The sequence below is a fragment of the Ailuropoda melanoleuca genome, chromosome 7 (assembly GCF_002007445.2).
Source record: "Ailuropoda melanoleuca isolate Jingjing chromosome 7, ASM200744v2, whole genome shotgun sequence".
In the NCBI taxonomy this organism is placed as follows: Eukaryota; Metazoa; Chordata; class Mammalia; order Carnivora; family Ursidae; genus Ailuropoda; species Ailuropoda melanoleuca.
The window spans coordinates 127,280,228-127,298,422 of NC_048224.1; the positions used below are offsets into that span (position 1 = coordinate 127,280,228).

Sequence of the window (18,195 nt, forward strand, 5' to 3'; positions counted from 1 at the left end):
CTATCGGGACGTAAGATGACACTCAATAAATGTTAGCCATTATATTACTATTGTTATCAATTTTTGTTCCGCATGGAACTTTGCATATTTTAAGTTAGCTTGCTCCATCATTGCCTGAGGGATGAGCTCCAAGTCACTCTTTCTTTGAGGACTGGCAAGGGATGGAAGAGCACAGCAAAATCTGGACAGAGACGACTTTTTTTTTCTTTAAGTTCCTGTGATATTTTAGGAAAATCTGTATCAAAGCTGTCAGATATAAACCTAAATATTGAAACACATGCCTTGCTCTTAAATATCCTGATTTACTTCTTTTCCTTTCCAAATTGGCTAGAGCAAAACAATTGCACTGGAAACACCTCGTTGCTTCTACCCTATGTAATTCTCACATTTGCTAAAAGCAGCGTCTGGGAAATTAGCTAAGAAGAGAGCCCAGCTGAACACGCATGGCCCTGATAATACAATCTGAGTGTTCTATCTGGTGTTCTGCTTTGCCCGGCTGGGATCCGAGCTGCAAGTGAGACGGAATTGGGCCTTATCTCACTCCGGGGCGGCTGCGGCTTCAGGTGGATGCCCACATGCATAAACCACAGCTCGGCAGAGCACAGCGCCTGGAGACGGCCTCGCGCAGAAATCCCAGCAAGGCAGCGCAGAGCAGGGCGCCTCTGAACCAAATAATCACGGAAGTCCTGAATGATGCATGAGAGCCGGACCCTCCCTGGCACATTTGGAACTGTACTGGAAGGAACTGTACTCAGCGAGATAGCAAAAGCAAGCCCCTGGAACATGCATTCCCTGAAATGTATTCTTGCAGCAGCCTCATGGGAGAAAGTGAAAGCAAATAGGACAGCCACCCGAAAATCATGGCATTTTAGTGAGTCCGAGGCTGCGAGGGTCCGTGTCAGTAGAAAGCAGAGAGGTGACAGGATTGAAAAGTGTTATCTTATTGATAAATACTACCTCTTCCCCGGGGAGGCTGGAGGGCGGGCTGATCGTTCCTGCGAAATGACCAGTACAGTCGAGCGGCCGCTGGCTTCACGCTTTGGTTTGGTCGTTTGGGGGCGGTGTGCGGCTTCCCCTAATTAAAGTTAGTTGACATCTAAACATCGCAGACATGCTGCCTCTCCGGACGCTGTTTCCTCGAGGGCCGGCCCGGATACAGTCGGGTGAGGAGCCCCGTCTTTCTGATCCCCATGTCGGCTTTCCTCTAGCCGCAGTACTGAGGCGTGGGATTTGAGGCCACAAATGTTTCGTCCGTCGTTTGCTAGTCCAGCTGCTCTTTAATTGCAAAATAAACAAATCTTTTTGGAAGAATGTTTCCACCCCACCATGTCACAAGCCCCACCCCGGCCGTCCTTGAACATGCAGCTTAGATTCGCGTTCTTGGCAGGGTACCTTCCCGGTCTGGCCAGGGGCTAGCAGGGCCCGGAGCCTTTGCTGCATAGCGCTGCCTGGGCGCCCAGGTGGCCTCCTGATGTCGGGCCCCACCGAATGGCCCTGTCCTCTCCTGTGCTAACGATGGTCAGCTATATTTTGGCATTATGACAGTGAAATGGGGGCAATTCTCTTGCCTCGAAGTTCTACTCCTAGCAATTTATTCCTTGCATAAATATTTATGGCCTAGGATAGTCACCAGATTTTTGTTTATAGTATCCTCCTTCAAACAGAATCAGCCTAATTGTCCCAAACTGGGAGATTAGTCACATAAATTATGGTACAGCTATAATTGGAATATTACACTCTTATGGAAGAATATTAAATAAAATAGAAAAAGTGTTCACTCTGTAGTTTTGACTTACAAGTACAGGTTAAAAATAAAATGTTCCTTTATGATCTCAAATCTCTAAAGAAAGGAATAGGTATTTAACTGTGGTTATCTCTGAGTGAAGTGAAGTGATTATAGATAATTTTAATGTTTTTTTTCTTTCTCGGTGTTCTGCATTGCTCATATTTTCCATAGTGACAATATATTGCGTTTCTAATTGGGGGAAGGGGGAAAATCACAGATTAAAAAAAAAAAAATGCCAGACCAGCTACATCTAAAAGTATTCTCCCTCTAAAGTTATCAGGTACGCCGGCAAAAAAAAAAAAAAAAAGGGACGAGAAGCGTCTCTCCTCCTGAGGGAAGCACCATGGGCTGTGGGCATTCCTCCCCCCTCTATCTTTGTGATAGAAAAGAGTCAAGATCTCAGGGTAGTACGTAAAAAAAATGCCTTAGCCAGAAGGGTCTGGCTGCTTTGTAAGTCGCCGGGAGGGGGGAGTGGTGGCCGTGTGGCGGGGGATGCATGGCTTCTGTGTGAAGTAAGATAACCACCCACGTGTGCGTGTCTCCATTTTCTCATCACAATACTGGACATCCTTGGAACCAATCTCTCTGACACAACCATTGTCAGCTGCCGAAAGTTCTTTATTACCATACTTAACAATCATAGTTCCCAATTTCCCATTTGCTTAGAACATCATTCTTAAATTCTTTAATTTGTTTTCAAGGCTTGAATAAAAGATCTTTTCATCACCGTGTCAAAGGGCAGCCTGATTGCCAAGCTCTAACTGCCACAGTTCCCCCTATCAGATACAGGATAGCGCAGATAATACTCTACTGAGATAATGAAGAATGGATAGCCCATAATGAGCGTGCGGCTCTAAAGAGAGTCCAGAAATTAATTCCATTCTCAGCATTTGGAAAATGACTCCAGCATGCAGTACAGCAGGGCAGAGGGGAGCTAAGTTTCACTATTTGAAAATGCACACGAGCTTGTGTGTAAGATGTATACCGTTGAGTGTCTGAACTACTCCATGAGAGAACCAAAGATCTCCTTCAGATGACCCCCAAGTCTACCTTACAACCACTCAACTGTGTCTTTGTGAGATACTGAGCTTCGGCAAAACTTGATTATCTAGGGGAAAACTCCCTGAAAAGTCTGCAGGGCAAGAGGAAGGTGGAGAAATTGATTATTTCCCATACATTTCACAAGATTTAGGCTAAGAGAAGCCATTAGCCTGGGCAACTTTTGTTGGTGAAGGCAGCAAGTTCAGTTTCCTAGGGACGTGACTATCAGAATCCCTGAAATGGTAGCTGATAAAATATTTATTCATTCCACAAACACTGAACAACAGAACATCCAGGTTGTATAAGGTCATGCGTCATATGCTCTGGGGGATAATGACTAAGGCATGAGGCCTGTTCAAGGGATAGAACAGTCACTCGTTGCTGGAATAGAGATAGAACACAAGTGGAACAGCTTTCAGAGGACATCACAGGAGGCTGGTTTTTCTGAATGCACAGAACTGTGGACCTTGATGATACTAATTTTGTTGCTTGATTTTACGAGGGTTAGGCTAGTGGTGGAAGGAATACATTTATTAAATCTCCCCAGTGAATGTAGCATTTTGTAGGCTCTTCTAGATGTATTTTCATTGGCTAGGCAAGTGATAGCTTCATAAAAGTGAATATTTTTTGAATCATCACAGACAGGGTGGTTCCAGAGATGTATACTCCTCATTCCACCGTATTGATAAGCATACTAGCTCTGCCTTCTTTCATTGAGGAATCTAGAGGAAAGGATTAGATAGAAGGGAAGAAGAAATACAGAGGAGAAAAAGGTAGTTTGGAGGAAGCTGGCAATGTGGAAATGAGGATGGAATAATGACACATGGGTGCATGATACGAATCTGTCCCTGATTTCTTCCTTATCAACACCGACGGTTCTGGGCTCTTTCCTGCTGGCCCTTCACCACAGCTACCAAACATCTGTCCTGGCTCTGCCTACTCTGTCCATCCTGAACACTGTTGCCTAATGAATCTTCTTAAATCAACTCTTTTCCCATTTTAGCAATTGCCAGTCGTATTCAGAGCCCATGACTACTTGGGTTCAACATCCTCTTCTCGCTTATGTCCTCCTACCATCCATTCATTTATTAAGCAAACATTTTGTGAAATGCACAACATGAACCTCCTGGTCTAATTAGACCACTCTGCTTTCTGTACATTCTTAAGTCTTCTCTTCAATACTGCCTGTCCACTCCTTACCTCCTTGCTACCAGGTGTCTTTTTTGAATCTACCATCCTAACACCCACAATACTTGAGGGCGTTTTATTTATTTATTTTTTTATGTTCTCCACATTTGCTAGAGCAGATCCTTACACATAACAAACCCTCGATAAGCATGTGTTAATTAAATGGCTTGCTAATTAAAGAAATGAGCAATTATACAATAAACTGCTTAGTGAAATACAGGTTCTTGAAGCAGTAGGGAAGAAAACTAGTAAGCTTAACATTTTTAAAGAGCCACCTCATCGCTCCTAATTACCTGTTGTTTGAAACACTCTACTTTTTACCCAAAGTCCGTGTTGAGTGTCTCTCTCTCTGCATGTGGACCGTCGCAATCCAAGGATGACTGCATTCGTAGATCATGTCTCTACTCTTTTCACACATTTTAGACAGTCAAAAATAATATCAGATCAGTTTTGGGAAAGGAAAGAAAGGCGTATTTATCAAAGGCAGTATTAACCTTCGTCATTAAAATACATTTATCTTCTATGATGATAATTTCTTTTACGGGGCATCGGGTGTTGAACCGCGGCTGTGAGCGGGACTTTGGGTGAAGTGCTCTGGGACTTGAGGCCTGAGTCCAGTTATCAAAGAGGAGAGTCAAGGGTAGAGGTGACCACGGCATTCACATGCAAGTTAAAAGTGCAGCAAGTGATGCAGTAAAACCCTCGAGACTGGAAAAGTCAGCCAAGATGGATAGGAGGCTTGAGTTGGGCAGGAAAAGACCAGAAGGTGTTTTGCAGGATGCAAACGAGCAAAGGACAAGGCAGAGACTGTGGGAAGTCGGTCACGCCTCCGTGCTGCGTTCGGAATTGCACAATATGATTACTTCGCAGCAGAGCAAGGCACTGAAGGGGTTCTAAAGCAGCTGTGAAAAAGTGTGTGTTCTGTGCCTCTGAACTTGAGGACGCCGCGATGGCCCCTAAGATCATTATCCATTAAAATGATCATTGAACCAACCAAGGTGCCCTGTTTCCTAATCTTCCTGAGTACACAGGTATTTGCCATCGCTACCTTGGGGCCCCAAGAATGACAATTCTAGAAAGCTGCAATTGCTTATACCGACACCCTTAAATGAATTCACCCAAACTCTCAGTGAAGTAGGTGGCAAACAGCCGGCCTGCTGATAGGACGCTGTCACCGACAAATAAAGTTATCTGTCTTGGAGATTGCTCTTGTCCCCGGAGATTGGTAGAACATTGCTTTAACGTGGTAGTTAGCATTTCTGTCACCGCACCAAAATCCCTGGGTGCTGGCGATCCTCTTGAGAGCAAGGTGTTAGTAATCTCTGAGTCCCCAGTGCCTGGCTGGGTGCTTGACAATCATGGGGCTCTATTAACATTTGCAGAATTAACAAATTCCTTTGCTGGGGAGCTGCTTGTCCTTCCCTGGTCTTTGTCTTATCTTCCATTGTGCGTTGAATAAGTAAGGCCTAACAAAAGAAACTTGCAAATTCAAATAGTACAGAACCCTCTAAGGCTTCTCCCTAGAAACTGAATTGGGTGTTTGGAGAGCAGAAGACAATGAGTTCGAATTGTTTTTGAGTAAGCAGGAAGTTCATAAACCTGGAGCCAAGTTTGTAGGCAACAACCATGAGATGTGTGGCCTGGATGTAGCCATCATTTCAATAGTGATCTTTGCAGTTTTTTGTCTGAAAGTAGAGAAGAAAATGAAAAAAGAGGAAAAAATAGAAATGAGAAAAAATGATTCCACTGATCAATTTTAAGTGTTATTGCTTTCTCCAGTAGTTGAGTCCTCTTCAACCCTGTTGGTTTATTTTTCCTATTTTTCTAACTTTCTATTTTGACTCCTTGGCAGGATTTAAACAAATAAACAAAATATGCATGAGAGTATGTCTGACTAAAGCAATACCCAAATGTTATGAGCCACTCCATTCCGGAACCACGAGATGGGACAAGTTTTTACTTCATCAGTATAGATGTCCCACCAGTACACTTTTGTGTCTTGATGTCAGAGTTTTATTTACAGATTGATCTCTTATCTATTTGGCTGGTCGGCCTTGCAGACATTTGGAACTTATTTTACTCATGTAAACATCATCCTACGATTTGGCTAGTCACTGTTAAGTGCAATGTTAAATGAATGAAGTTAAATTTGAAACCAATACCATTTTAAGCCAAGCCAGTTTCAGTCAGCTTTGAGACCATGTACATTTCCGAATGGAATGAAGGCCCCAGGAAGTCTATGGCCAATTTTTCTGAGTGAGACAAAAGCCACTAAGGTTGCACAAACAGGCTCCAGATAAACCTTTATGTCCCGAACCACTGTAATTCTTGCCCCTATAATCCTCCAGCTCTTATGATTATTTTAAAAATCTGGAACATTTCTAAATCTGAGACACATGAATGAGGTTGAGAATTATCCATTGACCATCATCATCTTTTTTCCTTAAAACCTTTGTTTGTGTGTTACCTGTTTTGCCCAATTAACAGGGAAATTCTGAATTTTCCATTTGTGACTCCATGCAACTATCGCTCTGATTTAAATTCTTCTGTCTTGATGTGTTTGGCACCCTTAACCCACCTGAGTTACATCACTGTCATCATTATTGTGTTTCTATATCTATTATGCACTTGCTTCGTGAAATAAAAATCAGTCTCTGCTGTAAAACTGGAACATGAACAAGTCCTGACATAGGACCAAAGCAGGATTAATAATGACCTGTCATATAATATTCAACCATAGTAATAGCCACTCCAAACAAAACTTTCCTGTCGACATTTCCTTGTGGAGCCCAGAAGCTGTGTCAGTCCTTTTCTGCTTTCCCTACTGACCTTTCGGGAAATTTCCTTCCACTGATGAAATTGTCATTCTGTCACCGCAAAAGACAACAGAGTAATGTAAAATGATGATTGGCAAAAGCAAGCGCTCAGGCTGGCCTGTCTGTGGCAGTTTCAGCACATTTCTCTCTCTAATTTAAGGAGAAGCTAGCGTTTCTTAAGCTATTGTAGTTCCCTTAGCACATTTCAAAACTGGCTAGACATTGAAAAAACTGAGTATAGTAAATGTAGAGTTTTAAATATTATAGTTCATTGAGTCCTTTTTTTAAAAGCATCATAAAAAAGCACTACACCCTTAAAGCACTTATGTTTGTCATTGCTTTTACTGGGTATTAATTTGTTTTTAAAGCCAGTTTAGCTTGGCCAAGGGAAGCCCGGGGTTCCTTTCAGAGCTCTTCAGGATCCTCTGTCTGCTCAGGGGACCTCTGAGGGTCACTCCTGGTGCCAGCGGTGGGGTGGGCAGCCCAGTCCACTGGCAGGCTGTTCAAATTATGAGAAGGATTTTCCTCGTTTTAAATCAATAGTTACTTTCCTCTAGTACTTTGTGTTGTGTCTTTACCTGTTGACTTTTCCAACTCTCTTCTTGCCTCTTTACACTTTTCTTGCCCCTTGAGGCTGGAAGCACCCGATCTTTACTGGATCATCCTGAAGCTGACCATTTAAAAAAATATATCTTAGGGGCGCCTGGGTAGTGCAGTCGTTTAGCGTCTGCCTTCGGCTCAGGGCGTGATCCCGGCATTCCGGGACCCCACATCAGGCTCCTCCGTTGGGAGCCTGCTTCTTCCTCTCCCACTCCCCCTGCTTGTGTTCCCTCTCTNAGGGGCGCCTGGGTAGTGCAGTCGTTTAGCGTCTGCCTTCGGCTCAGGGCGTGATCCCGGCATTCCGGGATCCCACATCAGGCTCCTCCGTTGGGAGCCTGCTTCTTCCTCTCCCACTCCCCCTGCTTGTGTTCCCTCTCTCGCTGGCTGTCTCTCTGTCAAATAAATAAATAAATAAAATCTTTAAAAAATACATATATATTTCTTCTCAAAGTTCCATTTGATGCCATTAGATAAGACGTGTGACTGTAATAACCACAGTACCTGACAATAAGCACTCAATACATATTAATTATATTTTTGTTTTTAAAATAGCAATATGGCGCAGAGGAAATCACAGAGGCATTAAAATCAATAGATCTAGACTCCATTGCAGTTCAAGCATTAATTTATTCTAGGATCTTGGACTATATTTATTCACCTTTCTCAGTCTCTATGTTCTCAGCTTAAAAAAAAAATAAAAAGTGGGTGCCTGGGTGGTTCAATAGGTTAAGCATCTGCCTTGGGCTCAGGTCCTGATCTCAGGGTCCTGGGGTCGAGCTCCCTGTCCGCTCCCTGCTCAGCAGGGAGTCTGTTTCTCCCTCTATCTCTCCCCCACCCCGCCTGCTCATGCTCATTCTCTCTCTCTCAAATAAGTAAATAAAATCTTTTTTTAAAAAAGTAACGATAAAGCCCATTTTACGAAATTGTGCTGAGGATTATCTGTGCTAGTATCATAAAGCACCTATCACAGTTCCCAGGACACAGTAGGTGCTCAGTAAATATCCGTCTCCAGAGGCGCCTGGGTGGCTCAGTCATTAAGTGTCTGCCTTCGGCTCAGGTCATGATCCCAGGGTTCTGGGATCCAGCCCCGCATCAGGCTCCCTGCTCCGTGGGCAGTCTGCTTCTCCCTCTCCCACTCCCCCTGCTGGTGTTCCCTCTCTCGTTGTGTCTCTCTCTGTCCAATAAATAAATAAAATCTTTTAAAAAAAAAAATCGGTCTCTACACACAACACGTTTTCCCCCCAATCCCACCTACCTTGTAATCCAGAATAGCAGGGTAAATAGGAAAGACTAAGGAGCCTTGGCTTCCAGCTTTGCCCTTTTTTGTCCCACAACCTTGGACAGATCACTTCACCTCCTTGCATGTTTCTCTATCACATAGTCCCACATCCGCTACAAATAAAATATTGGCTGGGGAATAACCTTCAAAAATCTTGGTGTGTTTTCTTAATGTAAGGTATTATTTCCAGTAGCAATTTTTCAGTGAATAAACTGCTGAATGAATGAGTGACCTATTCCCCCCCCCCATCGCATCCCTCCTTGCACTGGAGCAGGGAGGAAGAACTCAACAAACGGTGTTGAAAACTGGTCCACGCATGTTTAGGAAAACACGCACATATGGGAACATTTGCCTGATAGGTGCAAATGCAGGCGACCGCTGTCACCCGAACATTTGGCAGAAGAGCCTGTTGACTCAGTGCTGATATAAACATTATAGAGGTTCAGAATCCCAGAGCTGTCATTGTCAAAGACTGACACTCTTCCTTCTCATTTCTTCCAGGAATTTCTATTACATCACCATGTTACGGGACCCGGTGTCACGCTACCTGAGCGAATGGAAACATGTCCAGAGAGGGGCCACGTGGAAAACCTCCCTCCACATGTGTGATGGGAGAAGCCCCACCCCCGATGAGCTGCCCACCTGCTACCCCGGGGACGACTGGTCTGGGGTCAGCTTGCGGGAGTTCATGGACTGCACGTACAACCTGGCCAACAACCGCCAGGTGCGCATGTTGGCCGACCTCAGCCTGGTGGGCTGCTACAACTTGACTTTCATGAATGAGAGCGAGAGGAACACCATCCTGCTGCAGAGCGCGAAGAACAACCTGAAGAACATGGCCTTCTTCGGGCTCACGGAATTCCAGAGGAAGACACAGTTTCTGTTCGAGAGGACATTCAACCTCAAGTTTATCTCCCCCTTCACGCAGTTCAACATCACACGGGCTTCCAACGTGGACATCAACGAGGGCGCCCGCCAGCGCATCGAGGAGCTCAACTTCCTGGACATGCAGCTTTACGAGTACGCAAAAGATCTCTTCCAGCAGCGCTACCACCACACTAAGCAGCTAGAGCACCAGAGGGACCGGCAAAAGAGGCGGGAGGAGCGCAGGCTGCAGCGGGAGCATAGGGGCCACCGGTGGCCCAAAGAGGATGGGAACACAGAGGGGGCAGTCACTGAGGACTACAACAGCCAGGTGGTGAGATGGTGACCCCCTGCCCTCTCCTTCCTCAGGAGGGGGAGGACGAGCAGGCGCACTGACCTCCTGTGTCGCTGGTTACCGTGGAGGCTGATGGGCCGTTCTGAGGACATCTGGCTGTATGTGGCTTGATTCGGACACCTGCTTCCTCTTTGTCTTCATTCTCATCCAGCTGGAGATGATCTGTCTTCTTCTTTTTTGTTCCCTGACATTTTTTGATCCGTGATATTAAGTAGGGTAGGCATGCATCCAGCAGAGACGTCCTTAGGAGGTCAAGGAGAGAAGCACCAGAAAGGAAACGGTTCTTGAAGATATCCTTTGCAGCACCACGGGAACCCACAGAGACACACATGAAAAGCCAAATTATGGCTTGGATATTCTGCTGAAACTGGTCTGTTTCACACTGTCTCTATAATGGAAATATTGGTCTGTCCAGAGAGAGAGAGAGAGAAAGAAGTCCCTCTCAGCCCTTAGATGAGGTTTTATGCCAACGCTCACTTAGCTGTTGGCTCTCATCTTGAACCCTGTTTGAATGTGGTTTAAGTCATAAGTAGCAGTGTTTTGTTGTGGTGGTTGTTTTTAAACAAGATTACCCTACTATTGACCATCACTAGAGACCCACACCCCACAAAGCCCCTGCATCTTAGCCCGTAGCCATGCCTCCTCCCCCATAAATTTAGGGAACAGCTAGTGGAATCAGGACAGGTGTGCCTGGCCCCTGAGAAATGAACCATTGGTAGGGGCATTTAGGAGAAAATGTGCTTATTAACTAAAGCCTGGGGAGATCACGCTTCACCGATTTTATTTTCATTCAAAAAGAACTGACTGCTAAATTAAGCGGGGGCGGGGGGGGGGAGCAGGATGACTCTATGATGTCTCACGTTTCCAAACGGGCTACAGAACTCTTAGCTCTTTTCGGGGATATATTTCTGTTTTACCTCCTTGGAGCAGTTGTCTTCTTTGATATGGTACTGCCAAGTTTGAAATTCTGTTATCACAGAGGCAAAGATGTGTAGAAAGAATTTGGCCTGGAGATTAGTTTAGCTGGCCCGTATGCGAAAGATCTTCAGGGTCACTAAACAAATGATAACTGATTTAGGCCAGGAGACACGGAACTCAATGGGCCGGTTGTCCCAGGAGTTTAGACAGACTCTCCCTCCCAACACCTTGAATATCTCCAGCCTGGTAACTTCTCCCCACGTGATCTTCGCCTGTGTTTCAACTGCGGCTGTAGCTGGCAGCTCGGGCCGGGGTACATAAAGCAGGATGGGGAAATGTGCCTCATTGCCAGTTGCTTCTTACTTTCAATTTTCCCCAGTCACGACTACAAGAACACATCTGTTGGAGAATCAGGGGAGAAGTATGGAAAAGGGAATAGAAAGGCCTCGCCTGGCATTCAGTAGCAGGATCAGAGTGGGTAGAAAGTTTCACAACATTGATCTGATCAATCCTTTCAAGGAGCTCAAGGCAAAATGAGTGAAACCCCTAAATCAGATTGAAAAGCCTATTTCATTGATATCTAGCATGTTTGATGTTTAAGCCAGCTTTACATAAGCCACATCGTAGCCTCCAGAATACTCTCACTGGGGTTGAGAGTCAATCAACCCACAAGCATTCATGGAGTGCCTGCCAGCTCAGAGGGGAGCCCAGTGTCTCCATCAGAGAGAGATTTAGAGAAGCGGCTTTGATTCTTTTCTCACTACCTTGGCTTCATCTGTCATGTGAGGGAAGACATTCTAGGGGACCTCCCTTGGGTCACTTACTGTGGGAGGCCCTACTCATACCTTAAATCTATTCACAGCAAGGTAGATGTTATTAGGCCCAATTAGTAGATAAGAAAAGTGAAACTCACAGACAATAGGGAGCTTATGCTAGGATCATATGCTGGATCATATGCTAGGTCTGGCCGACTGCGGAGTACAAGCTCTTTGGACTCCATCATGTTTTCCATGTGGGACAAAAGCTTCCTGCCAATCATGAAAGAAGCCAGCTATTAGAGCCTGGAAGGATTTGCCGCTAACCCCTGCGCGTGGCCCAAAGGTGATGGCCCCGAGCCGGCAGTGACCCAGAGCCATGATGCCTTGGGCGAGTCCAGCCCTCTCCACCTCCCTGACCCACCAACAAGCTGAGAGATTGATGATTTTTTAGGCACTTGTACTTTTTGTGACCTGTATGTTAAGGGGACCAAGTCAATATTGCGTGTTTAGTTGGTAGAAATTAGACTCACAAAAATATTAGCGTTTCCCTTACTGCTGATTTGTTCATGAAGTTGAGAGGGAAGAGGATTACAGCTACAATTAATGAGCAGCTCTCTCGCTCTCTCTTTGCATTTCGATGTTAAGATCTCATGTTCTGCCTAGAATGGCAGGGCTGCAAATTATCCTTCAGCCTGCCACTGTGACACACACACACACATGCACACACACAATAACAATCCAGTGTGTTGTCATGTGGAAAATCAAAACAAGTTAGAAAGCATTCGGATTGTTTCTTTTCAACTCACTTTAAATTTTTTGGCAGGGAATTCATGCATAGCTGAGACTTGGAGGCAGGCTCTCCTAACTTCACACTATTCCTTAGGCACCTCGGGATTTATACCAAAGTCTTTCCTTGGCCTGCCGCTGAAGGCGTGATGTATGGAGCTCCACTTGAGACCAGATATCGGGATGTTCAGAGGAGAAACCATCTCTTTGTGTTGGCCCGAGGCCAGTGCTGAGCAAATTAAAAAGACCGACACGGGCTTCCTCCCTCATATCATTTCATTCGAAAGCAGCACGCTTGTCATATCCCTGGGGTCCTATGTTGATAGAAATGAAGAGGTAGGGACACAGTTTGTTCTTCAAAAATTGACTGCACACCTACATGCTGAGTGATGCTCAGAGAAGAGATGCCAACAGAAGACATCTGGGCCTTGGGATCCATGGGGACTCGGCAGCTTTCAGATCCAAAACCCAATCAATTCCAGATACATTGGTGTTAAAAGCCCAAGAGGAGGAGGAAAAATTTCCCCAGGGACTTCCACATCCCACTGACTCCTACAACTCCCAGATAGACATTCCTTCCCTTCTCTTGACAGGGGCAGCCCCAGATTGGGTTGGGGTGACCTTGTGTTCATATTTATGTGTGTGTTTTAATTATCATCACAGACTGAGGTACATACTATCTCTTTTGTCTCCTTCTAACTTTTTGGCAGCCTACTCTTGGTAACCAGAGAAAACCTGCCCCAAGAATTCTTTGGATACTCTTTCTAATAACTAAAAACATTAGCAGTCAGTGTTGGGCAGCAGCTAAGGATATGATGTGTGCTATGTGTTTCTTATCATCTCAAGGAGATAACTTTTTCATAGTTTAATCAAGGGTTTGAAATATGAGGACTTGTTCAAAAGTCTGAGTAGAGATAGTATTTATATGGGGAAGAAAGTCTACCAGAGGGAGACCTGGCAAGGAGATGAGCATAGATCATTAAAAAACAAACATTAAATCCATAGGATAGGATTCCCATTTGGCCACTTTAAGGGAGAAACTCAAAAACATAGTGACTTCAATGAGATCAAAGCCATTGTCCTCTCACTTAAAAGGCAAACTGGTTGGATAGCGCTGGTGAGTGAAGTTAAAGAGTTAAAGAAGCCCAGGCCCCCTCCTGTTGCTCTTTCATAGTAACATGTGCCTTCCATCCTCATGGTCCATAGTGACTGCTGAGGCTCCTGCCATCTCATTTGTATTTCAGCAGAGAGGACGTGGAAAAAAGTTGCAGATATCACTTCCACTCACATCTCATGGGCTAGAACCTAGTCATTAGCTACAAGTAAATGCAAAGGAGGCCAGGAAATGTCTTCACTATGGGTTGCCATGTGCCTTGATAAATGGGGGGGAGGGTTCTATTATTAAATAAAGAATGTGAAAATGAATACTGATAAAACTATCAGTCTCTGACACAAAAGGGAATTGAAAAATATTTCAAGTCTTTTTCACAGTTATCTATTTCGTCATACGTTTTGCAAAGGAGAAGATTAAAATTCATAACTTTGTATAGTACTTAATTCTTTCAAAACATTTGTACATTTAGTATCCCATTTGATCTTCTCTACTTTCTCGTATGTTAGATACATAGGACCTCTATTCATTATCCCATCTGGTAGTTTCCAATGGAGATTCAGGGATGTTAAAAGATTTCTCAATTCAAGTTTATCAACAAGAAAGTTGCTGAGAGCCCCAGTCTTGACTTCATAGCCTTCCCTATGACTTTATGCTGCCCAGCAACAGTATCAGGATTGGGAATTGCAAGAATATGAAATCTAAGTCTTTATTGATTTATGTCTTTCCTTACCTTCTTGTAGAACAGCAGTGACTTAGAAGATGCCAAGGAGACTGGTAGAGTTGGCTCACAAGCCCTACCTCCAGGGAGGAATCATCTCATTAGGAGTGAAACGTCCAAGAGACGGGCAGGGTTTCAGGGGAGACTGAGAAGCACAGACATTCAAACTCCTCATGCTGGCTTTCACCCCAGCCAATCCCAAACCGATTCAAGATGAAGGCTGAGGGAGTGTGCTCACAACTCCTTAGGGAAGCTCAGTGTCAGAAATATCTCGAATCAGTCACAGCCTGAATAGTGAGGTGTAAGGGATGATCAGTAGAACCCCTGCTCAAAAAAAAAAAAAAAAAAAAAAAAAAAATCTCCCTTCCTCCCTACTTCTTCCCCAGGTCTCTGGAATTTTATCAGCAACTTGCTGCTTTGGTTCTTAAAGGTTTTATTTGGTGTTAAATGAGTCCCTTGGCACCCTGCACATTTGCCGGAGAGGGGAAACACAGCAGTTGCTGTCATAAGCTAACATCTTCACACAGAGTTTATCGGATTCCTCTCCAACCATGACCTCTAGCTGAGAAGAAAGTCCTGTATAATGGGATCGTGCAGGGGCGGGGGTTAGGGAGAGTTGGGGTAATTAGAGAGGAAAGTAGGGCTCCTAAAAGGGAAGCAGGTCTTTCAAAGGTGGAAAGATGAGGAGTTAAATAGGTGCCAGGAAATACTGAAAGACAGAAAAAATGCCGTACGTTTTCCGTCCTCAAGAGCAAGGGCAGACTGGAGACATGTGGACTGTAATTCTTTGGGCCGTTTCAAAGAACTGACAAGGGCACGAGGCTCATGAAACAGGACCAGGGCATTGGCAGCGTTTTAGGGACTGAAGTAAAGGCTGAATGAGTTAGCTGGGGCGGACCCAAGGGAAAGCTGGAGCGGACTGAGGCAAAGGATACCCTAGTCTGATCATGGCTCTGTCTTCAGGCTTTCCTTTCCCGTAATCAGTGTGCCTCCACTGGTCATCAGAACTCCAGCTGAACGTCTCGCAGCTGGGTCACCGGGGCGGGGGGAGTCTGAGGACTCCTCCCAGCCGGGGCCCCTCTGGGGAGCATACAAGGCTTCCTTCTCCAAGTCCCCTCCCTTCGCCCCCTCCTCCATTCTCTACGGGACAGAATCCTGCTACGCTGTCACCACGTGCACCTGGACACATCCGAACTGATTCCCTACAACTTGGAATGAGCCCCTCTGGGCAAGTGGGCGCGTTCTGAGACCTGTGTGTTTTGTAGCCTCCTGGATGGAAGCCCATGGACCCATCGGCACCGCACATGGACGGAACCAACCTGCCTTGCGGAAGGCTGAGATTTCTGGAGGACACCAGCAACATCTGCAAGACAAAAGCCCTGGGACTTCCAGGCAGGGGCTGGAGGTAACCTAACAACTCCGGATCTGAAAACGCCAAAGCATGGGTGTTTCTTAAGCCTGTGTTCTAAGCTGTCTATGGAAAAGACTGCAACTGACTGTCATCCTTCGACGCAGGAAGTCGAGCCTCTGCGCGTTACATGTTCTGCTGCTCTGTGGGAACTCATCAAAGGGCCAGATGTCAGCGCTGAAAAACCTCAGTTCTTGCCGGGGAAAACCGTGTTCGAAGGAAGCAGTTTGTGTGATTTACTTATCGCCTTTTTTTGCCTCCCACCAACCTCTTACTTTTTTAATTTCTTATGTTTTTAATCATATGGCTGTCTTTTCTTTCCTTTCCTTCTTTTGTGTGTGTGCGTGTGTGTGTGTGTTTGTCCCCCTGGAAGAACTTTCTGGGCTTCATTTGCATTATTTTTCATTTAATGTATCAAAGATGAAACATGTTGGAAAGAAAAATCTAGACTTTTATCTGGTGCCCCATTTTAGATGTAAAGATAGTTATTCAATAGATAGTAAGTTATTTCACCTAAGAGATATTTCCTTTTGTTTCTGTGCAATAATATGTATGAACTCGGGTACTAGGAGATTGTATTGTGACATTATCAACCCTTATTGCTATTTAAAAAACGATAGTTTGTAGAACTGAGGATCTCCATTGATGTGAAGCACAATTTAATGAATAAGTTAACATATTAAACTGTTGTGATGTCAAGAACAATTGTTTTCCCCTGTGATTTTGTTAGATATTTTTGCAAAATGAGAAAAGTTGGTCAAACACTTTAAGGGATTTATGGAAATTGAATCCACGGGATCAGCTTTGTCAAACTCTAAAAAAATCCATGCTTTGGATACAAATGTGGCTGTTGGATGTGAAGCTTTAGAAGCATAAAAGACAAAGAAAATATAGATTGAAACAATTTAAAATCTCTGAGGCCAGGGAGGATTTCACAGGCTCTCAAACACATAAGCTTCTAGAACGGTGGTTTTTAGTGGCCCTCCCTGTTTTTCGCCCACCCCAGCACATTGAAATTCACTGTGAAACGTGGGAAAGCAGCCTGGAGAAGAAGGGAGTGGTGGTAGACAAAAGCGGGAACTGAAGCAAAGCTGTCTGGCACTGACTCTAAAAGAAAGAAAAGAGAAAAGGAAGGAAAAGAGGGAGAGAGGAACTGGGAGACAGGGAGACAAAATGGAAACAGAAAAAAATACAACAGTGGCAGCCGACGTGGGTCTCTCCACAATTTCAAAGCGTGGGATTGGTTCACATCGATTTTTAAATAAATACCTAGTTCCTAAAACAAATGCAAAGAAAGAGAAAATTAGTTTCTAATAGAGAAAAGTCCCTTCGTTCAAAAATCCCTTGAATGGTGGGTGCCTTTTATAATTTTCTTTTTATTCTGCAGAAGTGGGATTTGTGGATTCCTTCCTTGCTTATGGGTTCATGAGATTTAAAGCCTTAAAAAAAAATGTCATTTGACCATGTCCCTCTAACTCATGGGAATCATAGGCAAAGTCACCTTGACTCCAGAGCAATTGGAGTGCTCATAGGAGAGGCTCCAGAGACAATAGAAGTTAAATATGAACACAGCGGACGCGTTCGCATGCACACCCCCCACCCCAGTCCCCTGCTCAGATCTTTTTTCAGGCTTCTGTCTTCCAAGAAAAAAAAATAATAAGTTGAGAGAAGAACCAAGGAACACTGAAGAGTTACTTCTTTCCCCCATTCACCATGAATAGTGTTCAAGATAAGACTTGAAAGAAATATCAGAAATATTATTGAAAATCTGTCCTCGATATAGTAAGGTTTCCCTTTCACAGATCAGTTTTCATATAAAAATAAATTTGAAAATTAATAGAATCTCATTCAGCATAATTATCTCTATTTTATATATAACGTTAATTTTTTTACGATTACAAAGTAATATGGGATCTTAGATGATTTGAAAAAAATGTGAGAAGAAATGCCTACATAAAAGAGCCAAATCCTGACATTATTTTGATCTATTTCCTTTCATTTTTTTAATGTATTGGCAATTAGAGTAAAATTTTAAATAACAGATGTTCTAGGGAATTAGAATCATACAATCTATATAATATAAATGCATATATTAACCTCTTAATGCCCATTCTTTGAAAACATAATTTTAATAGCTGCATGTAATTTTATTCTGGTATTTTGGGGGCATTCTTTTCATTTGCAATGTTCCCACTGATGTAACTGACACCGAAATGAATATATTTGTATGTAAATAGCATCTCCGTGAGTGTCTCTGTATACCTGTCGGGGAGAGGACAGTGGACTGCTTGATTCTATCTCCCCAACAACTGAGAAAGAAAAAATATTCAAGACTGTCAAAATTTCATACGTGCAGCTAAATGAATTGTGGAAAAAATCAAATGAAAGTTATTCATATACTCAAAGAAAAATACATGTGTCTCTCCAGAACCACCTTCCTGGCCCTGGATGGAAACGCTCATTCCCCAAGATGCTGGGAGTGTGGCTGCTGGCTGACAGCTGTCCTGTGAGTCTCTCTCAAGGACCTGCCATCCCCGAGGTCATGCCACCCATAGAGGCCAGGC

The 18,195-nt window shown here is 44.1% G+C and overlaps 1 protein-coding gene and 1 long non-coding RNA gene across 2 annotated transcripts in view; one reads left to right on the forward strand and one right to left on the reverse strand.

Annotated features, from left to right (window-relative positions):
• LOC117803119 overlaps positions 1 to 1,262 on the reverse strand; it is a 28,351-nt gene extending 27,089 nt beyond the window's left edge. Inside the window, exon 1 of the long non-coding RNA XR_004626787.1 lies at positions 958 to 1,262. This is a non-coding gene — a long non-coding RNA (uncharacterized LOC117803119). The remainder of the gene's footprint in view (positions 1 to 957) is intronic.
• Positions 1 to 16,326, forward strand: part of HS6ST3 (heparan sulfate 6-O-sulfotransferase 3) — a 666,511-nt gene extending 650,185 nt beyond the window's left edge. The window contains exon 2 of the mRNA XM_034665391.1: positions 9,212 to 16,326. Within this exon, the coding sequence (XP_034521282.1) occupies positions 9,212 to 9,920 (709 nt within the window). The 3' untranslated portion in view covers positions 9,921 to 16,326. The remainder of the gene's footprint in view (positions 1 to 9,211) is intronic.
• Positions 16,327 to 18,195: the final 1,869 nt, after the last annotated feature.